The sequence below is a fragment of the Eptatretus burgeri genome, unplaced genomic scaffold (assembly GCF_056783735.1).
Source record: "Eptatretus burgeri isolate ZD-2024b unplaced genomic scaffold, Ebu_testis_v1 Ebu_testis_scaffold_506, whole genome shotgun sequence".
NCBI classification, from domain to species: Eukaryota; Metazoa; Chordata; class Myxini; order Myxiniformes; family Myxinidae; genus Eptatretus; species Eptatretus burgeri.
This window is the reverse complement of record NW_028222455.1, coordinates 3,448-12,450: the sequence shown is the minus strand read 5'-3', so window position 1 is coordinate 12,450 and position 9,003 is coordinate 3,448. Positions and strand designations below refer to the sequence as shown.

The window sequence follows — 9,003 nt, the reverse complement described above, 5'->3', positions numbered from 1 at the left end:
GGGGGAGGGAGAGTTTGCACGTACGGCCACGCATCTACGGGCATGCACTGGTACCCTTAAATCCCATAGACCCCGAAGACCCTCCAAAACCTTGAGGCTCTTGAAGCCCACAAAGACCATTAAGACCCCCCAAGACTGTTAAGAGCCTTAAGATCCTCAAGACCCCTAAGAACATGAAAATCCCCAAAACCCCTCCACCACTATACAACTCTCTGGAGGTCAAGGAGAGGAAGAGGTGTCAAAGAATGTGAAAAATGTACAAATGAAACATTTTTTTTACACTCAGAACCGTTGCTCAGATCCATTCCACAATTCGTCTCAGGTTAACAGATTACAGAGATTATGGTGTGTGTGGAAATTAAATAAATGATCACTGGCATGTTTTTTTTTAAGATGAAGGAGAATGTCCTTCTTTCCCTTCCCGTTCCCTCACATTTACCTCCTCCCAAATCCCCTCCACCCCCCACGGACGTCTCTGGGCGATGATGAGTGTGACCTGTTTGAACGTGCTGTTTTAACGTACCCAACTTCTTTCAATCCTGTACTCATGCCAGCATAAGGGGGCCATCCCCTTTTCCCCCCGCTTTCACTCAAGTCCCCCTATCAACCACATGCCCAGAACATCCCCTTCCCCTCCCCCACACCCCCATCCTCCTCACCCCCCCTCCCAGAGTGTGTCATAACGTGTTACTTCCCCCCCTTCCTCACTCTCCCCCCACCACTTCCTCGCTCTGTTTTCCTAACCCGTTCCTCTTTTCCTAACCCGTTCCTCTTTTCCTAACCCGTTCCTCGCTCCCCCACACCTCCCTCCCCCTACACCCCAGTCTCAATGTTTCCGCCAGCGAAGCGATGGGTTGTATTTGCTCGTCAACAAAAATAAAGGAAACAAATTCACTTTTATCATGTGAATCACTTTTTAATATTCAACGACATGCGATCTCACGGGAAACGCTGAACAAAGTACAACCACGAGGCAGGAATAAACACTCGATGTATAACGAAGAACTCGTGTTGCTCGTGTGCACAATTGTTGATCTGACGAGGGGTTAACGATCGAAACGTCAAGTTCTCATAACTTCCCATCCTCCAACAACGTCCAATTGATCTCATCTCAGGTAACCTCCCATCGTTTACCTCATTATAATTTCCAACTGAAATGTCTCGAAGTTGTTACTGAAACATGGGATCTCATACGGCCTGATTTGTCTCGTTTTTAGGGTCACGTGGGTGGGGGGAGGGGTTGAGAGGAGCGGATGGGGTTCAGTGTTAGAAATTCAAAACGTCATTCCAAGAGCCAATAAAATCGATGTTCTACACTTCGTTCGAAGAATGAAATGTAGAAATAAATGAGGGTGGAAAAGGAGAAGGAAACAATTGCATGGGAAGCGAAGCAGGGAGGTGGAATTTCACATAAAGGTTGTGGTCGAGACCACGACGAGCGGATACACGTGACTCGTCTCGGAAGAGTTTGTTGAACCCGGATGTTGGCTTCTCATCCTGAATTCCGTTCAGACGACGTTCCTCCTGTGTCAGGTCTTTATGGACCTGAAATAAAAATGATAAATAAAAACAAACAAATAAATATATAATCACCAATAACCATTGTCTTGTATGATCCAGATGGGATGGGACATGGTTAACCATTGCCTAATATGGTCCAGATGGGTTGGGACATGGTTAACCATTGCCTAATATGGTCCAGATGGGATGGTACATGGTTAACCATTGCCTAATATGGTCCAGATGGGATGGGACATGGTTAACCATTGCCTAACATGGTCCAGATGGGATAGGACATGGTTATCTATTGCCTAACATGGTCCAGATGGGTTGGGACATGGTTAACCATTGCCTAATATGGTCCAGATGGGATGGGACATGGTTAACCATTGCCTAATATGGTCCAGATGGGATGGGACATGGTTATCCATTGCCTAATATGGTCCAGATGGGTTGGGACATGGTTAACCATTGCCTAATATGGTCCAGATGGGATGGGACATGGTTCTCCATTGCCTAATATGGTCCAGATGGGATGGGACATGGTTAACCATTGCCTAATATGGTCCAGATGGGATGGGACATGGTTAACCATTGCCTAATATGGTCCAGATGGGTTGGGACATGGTTAACCATTGCCTAATATGGTCCAGATGGGATGGGACATGGTTATCCATTGCCTAATATGGTCCAGATGGGTTGGGACATGGTTATCCATTGCCTAATATGGTCTAGATGGGATGGGACATGGTTATCCATTGCCTAACATGGTCCAGATGTGTTGGGACATGGTTAACCATTGCCTAATATGGTCCAGATGGGATGGGACATGGTTAACCATTGCCTAACATCGTCCAGATGGGATGGGACATGGTTATCCATTGCCTAACATGGTCCAGATGGGTTGGGACATGGTTAACCATTGCCTAATATGGTCTAGATGGGATGGGACATGGTTAACCATTGCCTAATATGGTCCAGATGGGATGGGACATGGTTCTCCTTTGCCTAATATGGTCCAGATGGGATGGGACATGGTTAACCATTGCCTAATATGGTCCAGATGGGTGGCATGAAGCTTCTAAGTGATGAGGATGTGAAAGCACTTGTCTGCAAGTGACTGCGTACCTGTCCTGTCGATTAAATAAGTGGTTGTACACCACCCAACTTGCAGGGATTCTCTGTCTGCTTTACACTGAGCGTTAACGCGACTTATGAAGTGACGGGGGAATCGCACAGGATGGAAAACAACAAAAACTCAGAGTACCTGTGCAGAGTAGGACACGGCTCTGCCGACTGGGATATATCACGACGAGCAGTACGACAATGGCGAGTCCCACCAGAAATCCACCAGCAAGCAGAGGAAACGTAACATGGTGGAATAAATTCATTTCCTGCGTCACAAGAGTTTCCACCGAGATAACCACCGTGATGGTGGTGATGCATGCTGTCCATTTAAACTCGTAAAAACACATCGCTTTTCATCCTCATTTCATGACCTGTCCCCTTCCCCAACACTACCTGTGAAAGACCAGGTGACGGTGATGGAACATCCACACCTTCATCTTCGGGATCCTCAACTTCACCAGAGACCTCTATCGGGTGCAGAACATTGTGGTTGTAATTAGTTGCACTAAATTCACCTCTTTTTTTAAGTTATGAAAGCAAACGTCACAAAATCTTAACGAAAAACAAAAACGATTCATCATCAGCACCAATAGCCTGGGAATTCACTTCCATGCAACAACACGTTTTATAATGATTTTACAAAAACATCAAACAGAATGTAGATTTGGGCAAAAAAATTAATCTTTTTAACGATATATCAACATTTATTAAATGTGCAGGAAATCAGATTCAAAATTAAACGGAAGGTAAGATGACGTCATGTCCGGTTCTTGGGTTGTGACTTGTGACCCCACGCACCAGAAACGAAAAGCAGGATGAAGCAATCGGTTCACCTCTGTCCGTCCGTCCCTCCACAAAGGTCGGTTTGTGATGGAGGAAACAACTTATTGAAACCGAATGTTAGATTTTGAACACGAATGGGGAAAACGAACGTGAGGTTCAACAGGACTTTGGCTTTGAATTCATCGTGATCGCACGTCGTGCCTAGAGAGGAGTGGGGTGATGTTTTCACTGTGTCTGCCTGCCTGGCAGTCAAACAAACTTGGAGATCATTCCATCAAGGAAACCGAGCTGGTTTAAACCCTCCTCACGTCATCTTCATCCCACAGGAACGTCTGGGAAACCTGGGCTCGAATAACATGACGTACGTACGTATCAAATTGGAACCCTTTGCAAGAGTTCGTGACTAAAACTGGATGAATCCGCTGTTTATAACTTTTCTTTTTTTGGACAAGGCCAAAAAAGGAGCCTGAGTCTTTAAACATACAAAACCTCAGTCTGATCGAGCTTCAATCCTTAAAAAGCCTCAGTCTTTAAAAATCCTCGGTCTTGAAAACTCCAGAGCCTCAATCTTTAAAAAGCCTCAGTCTGACTGAGCCTCAGTCTTGAAAAATCCTCGGTCTTGAAAACTCCAGATCCTCAATCTTTAAAAAGCCTCAGTCTGACTGAGCCTCAGTCTTGAAAAATCCTCGGTCTTGAAAACTCCAGAGCCTCAATCTTTAAAAAGCCTCAGTCTGACTGAGCCTCAGTCTTTAAAAATCCTCAGTCTTGAAAACTCCAGAGCCTCAATCTTTAAAAAGCCTCAGTCTGACTGAGCCTCAGTCTTTAAAAATCCTCAGTCTCGAAAACTCCAGAGCCTCAATCTTTAAAAAGCCTCAGTCTAACTGAGCCTCAGTCTTTAAAAATCCTCAGTCTTGAAAACTCCAGAGCCTCAATCTTTAAAAAGCCTCAGTCTGACTGAGCCTCAGTCTTGAAAAAGCCTCGGTCTTGAAAACTCCAGAGCCTCAATCTTTAAAAAGCCTCAGTCTGACTGAGCCCGTCTTTAAAAATCCTCGGTCTTGAAAACTCCAGAGCCTCAATCTTTAAAAAGCCTCAGTCTGACTGAGCCTGTCTTTAAAAATCCTCGGTCTTGAAAACTCCAGAGCCTCAATCTCTAAAAAGCAGTCAGTCTTTAAAAATCCTCAGTCTTGAAAACTCCAGAGCCTCAATCTCTAAAAAGCCTCAGTCTGACTGACCCTCAGTCTTTAAAAATCCTCAGTCTTTAAAAATCCTCAGTCTTGAAAACTCCAGAGCCTCAATCTCTAAAAAGCCTCAGTCTGACTGACTCTCAGTCTTTAAAAACCCTCAGTCTTGAAAACTCCAGATCCTCAATCTTTAAAAAGCCTCAGTCTGACTGAGCCTCAGTCTTTAAAAATCCTCAGTCTCGAAAACTCCAGAGCCTCAATCTTTAAAAAGCCTCAGTCTAACTGAGCCTCAGTCTTGAAAAATCCTCGGTCTCGAAAACTCCAGAGCCTCAATCTTTAAAAAGCCTCAGTCTAACTGAACCTCAGTCTTTAAAAATCCTCAGTCTTGAAAACTCCAGAGCCTCAATCTTTAAAAAGCCTCAGTCTGACTGAGCCTCAGTCTTTAAAAATCCTCAGTCTTGAAAACTCCAGAGCCTCAATCTCTAAAAAGCCTCAGTCTGACTGAGCCTCAGTCTTTAAAAAGCCTCGGTCTTGAAAACTCCAGAGCCTCAATCTTTAAAAAGCCTCAGTCTGACTGAGCCTCAGTCTTTAAAAATCCTCAGTCTTGAAAACTCCAGAGCCTCAATCTTTAAAAAGCCTCAGTCTAACTGAGCCTCAGTCTTTAAAAATCCTCAGTCTTGAAAACTCCAGAGCCTCAATATTTAAAAATCCTCAGTCTGACTGACCCTCAGTCTTTAAAAATCCTCAGTCTTGAAAACTCCAGATCCTCAATCTTTAAAAAGCCTCAGTCTGACTGAGCCTGTCTTTAAAAATCGTCGGTCTTGAAAACTCCAGAGCCTCAATCTTTAAAAAGCCTCAGTCTGACTGAGCCTCAGTCTTTAAAAAGCCACGGTCTTGAAAACTCCAGAACCTCAATCTCTAAAAAGCCTCAGTCTTTAAAAATCCTCAGTCTCGAAAACTCCAGAGCCTCAATCTTTAAAAAGCCTCAGTCTAACTGAGCCTCAGTCTTTAAAAATCCTCAGTCTTGAAAACTCCAGAGCCTCAATCTCCAAAAAGCCTCAGTCTGACTGACCCTCAATCTTTAAAAATCCTCAGTCTCGAAAACTCCAGAGCCTCAATCTTTAAAAAACCTCAGTCTGACTGAGCCTCAGTCTTTAAAAAGCCTCGGTCTTGAAAACTCCAGATCCTCAATCTTTAAAAAACCTCAGTCTGACTGAGCCTGTCTTTAAAAATCCTCGGTCTTGAAAACTCCAGACCCTCAATCTCTAAAAATCCTCAGTCTGACTGAGCCTGTCTTTAAAAATCCTCAGTCTTGAAAACTCCTGAGCCTCAATCTCTAAAAATCCTCAGTCTGACTGAGCCTGTCTTTAAAACGCCTCGATCTCTACTGAGCCTCAGTCTCTACTAAGCCCCAATCTTTAAATATCCTCAGTCTTTAAAACTCCAGTGCCTCAGTCTGACCGAACCTCAGACATGTCTGCACCGAACCTTTGAAAACACCGAGCTTCCTTTGGTGTCCTCAAAACCCCAGGTTACCTATTCAGGGTTGAGGACGTCACAAAGGACGCAAACAGGCACAAATAAATAATGTAATGTGTTCGATCGGGTGGTGTTATCGACACTGTGTCAACGGTGGCAAACTTCTGGAATAAATATTTTATCCAACTTTTTACAATCTTTGTTTCATTTAAATAAAATTATATACTTCAACACTGTTAGGGTTAGGTGTCCTGATGTCTTGGGATTTTAACTCCCCGCAAAAATTCCTCAACAACAACAACAACAACAACAAAAAAAAAAAAAAATATATATATATATATATATATATATATATATATATATATATATATATATACAGACGTATATACAGACGTATATACATACGTATATACATACCATTGTCTCTATCTCAATCCCACCAAGTGTTAATTCAGCAGCCAACAGGATTCAAACTCAGGATCCTAAAATCCTAAACCCCCAACCCGAACCACTCAGCCAACACCAGGTTTTAAAGCAAAACATCGATATTACATCCTCTTGGGGACTGTCAAGTGTCACCAGTCTGTGTGACATTCCCAAATGAGGTGGGGATTGATCCGTTCGCCTGAACATGTCAAACATGATTTTAATACTCAGTGACTGAGATTGACAAAGACAAACAATGAAGTGACTCTAAGGACCGATGTCATGGGAATGCAGACTCACCTTGATCAGAATATTTTGCTGAAGCTTCTTCTTCTTCCTCAAAATCATCGAATTGTTCCAACGAGGATTTCAAATCTGTTGCATCTTTTGCTGAAGTCATCTTTGTGCACAACGACGAGTTTATTTGTGGGATAAAAGTGGTGTGGGTGGGTGCGTGGGGGAAAAGATGAATCAGGACAAGATGAGAAAGGGTCGTGTATTCCCAAGTTTGTGGCATGCCACCTGACTCAGCAGGACGAGGTTAGCACAGATAAGCACGACGAGGTTAGCACGGCTCAGCAGGATGAGGTTAGCACGGCTCAGCAGGACGAGTTTAGCACGGCTGAGCAGGATGAGGTTAGCACGGCTCAATATGAGGTTAGCACGGATCAACAGGACGAGGTTAGCACGGATCAGCAGGACGAGGTGAGCATGGCTCAGCAGGATGAGGTTAGCATGGCTGAGCAGGACGAGGTTAGCACGGCTCAGGATGAGATTAGCACGGATCAGCAGGACGAGGTTGGCACGGATCAGCAGGACGAGGTTAGCACAGCTCAGCAGGACGAGGTTAGCACGGCTCAGTAGGATGAGGTTAGCACGGCTCAGTAGGACGAGGTTCGCGAGGGTCAGCAGGACGAGGTTAGCGAGGTTCATCAGGACGAGGTTAGCACAGATAAGCACGACGAGGTAAGCACGGCTGAGCAGGATGAGGTTAGCACGGCTCAGCAGGACGAGGTTAGCATGGCTCAGGATGAGGTCAGCATGGCTCAGCAGGATGAGGTTAGCACGGATCAGCAGGACAAGGTTAGCACGGATCAGCAGGACGAGGTTAGCACGGATCAGCAGGACGAGGTCAGCACGGATCAGCAGGATGAGGTAAGCATGGCTCAGGATGAGGTTAGCACGGCTCAGCAGGACGAGGTGAGCACGGCTCAGCAGGACGAGGTGAGCACGGCTCAGCAGGACGAGGTTAGCACGGCTCAGCAGGACGAGGTTAGCACGGCTCAGCAGGACGAGGTAAGCACGGATCAGCAGGACGAGGTTAGCACGGCTCAGCAGGACGAGGTTAGCACGGATCAGCAGGACGAGGTTAGCACGGATCAGCAGGACGAGTTTAGCACGGCTGAGCAGGACGAGGTTAGCACGGCTGAGCAGGACGAGGTTAGCACGGCTCAATATGAGGTTAGCACGGATCAGCAGGACGAGGTAAGCACGGCTCAGGACGAGGTTAGCACGGCTCAGGACGAGGTTAGCACGGATCAGCAGGACGAGGTAAGCACGGATCAGCAGGATGAGGTAAGCATGGCTCAGGACGAGGTTAGCACGGATCAGGATGAGGTTAGCAGGGATCAGGACGAGGTTAGCACGGCTCAACGTGACAGTACATACGTTAACATGAACACACTAAGGGGGGGTTACCATTGCCTTGCACGAAGGTTTCAGTGTAATTTGTATATTTCAGTGAAAAGTCACATTTACCTCACAGTGTGAAGGATTAAGTGAAGCGAAGTCGAGAAAACCGAAACGTGTTATAAATATAAATGTGTGAAATAAACTACAAATCAGGATCATGAATAAAAATCAAACAATCGACAGAACTAAGGACGAACAACATGAGGTAAAACTCCGACCAGGTAACAAAAACAAAACGGTGAAAACGACGAGAGATAAACACAATTACACGTTCAAAAGGTCTTCTGCGCCGCTTGGACCCCTCCCTCCCTCACTCCCCCCTCCCTCACCCGCGCGGTCGAGACGAAGGAAACGAGACAAAAGGCCACAAACGCGGGACGCACAGCTCGCGCCGCCATTGCAACCATTTCCTCAGAGACGAAGGGAAAACCATGATCACGTGATCTATGCCACGCCCCTTTTACCAGCTCGGTGGGCGGGGCTACGAGCGACTTGGTTGTGGGTTTAAAAGTCTGAGCGAACTGAAAGGAACACCGTCACAGAGTCGGCGAGCTATCGCCGGCACCCTGAACAAATTACAAATTCCCTCCCGAGACAAGTGGAAGTCAGGCTCGTCTCCAGTACAGTAACCACACGTTAGTGCAACCATTTTAATAAAGAACAGGGGACGGTGCACAACACAGTCCCCCACCACCACAAATTGCCCGGTCGTTTCCCCCACATTTGGGGGGAAATCGCAGGGTTCAACCCGCCCTGAACGAACCGGGCGGACCTCACCCTGAGAGAACCATATTGTTTTATTCGAAATTCGAAA

General features: G+C 45.8%; 1 protein-coding gene across 2 annotated transcripts; it reads right to left on the bottom strand.

The window, feature by feature from the left end:
* Positions 1-895: 895 nt before the first annotated feature.
* Positions 896-8,691, bottom strand: LOC147007167 (uncharacterized). 2 transcript variants are annotated; one of them, XM_085867528.1, is made up of 5 exons: positions 8,519-8,691; positions 6,798-6,897; positions 3,022-3,095; positions 2,768-2,894; positions 896-1,545 (listed from the first exon to the last, which is right to left on the bottom strand). In XM_085867528.1, the coding sequence occupies exons 1-5, from the start codon at positions 8,594-8,596 to the stop codon at positions 1,538-1,540; spliced, it is 387 nt and encodes a 128-aa protein (XP_085723654.1). In that variant the 5' UTR covers positions 8,597-8,691; the 3' UTR covers positions 896-1,537. The 2 variants fall into 2 exon arrangements, with proteins under 2 accessions (XP_085723654.1, XP_085723653.1); XM_085867527.1 differs by lacking the exon at positions 8,519-8,691 and adding an exon at positions 8,256-8,474.
* Between the last annotated feature and the right edge of the window lie 312 nt (positions 8,692-9,003).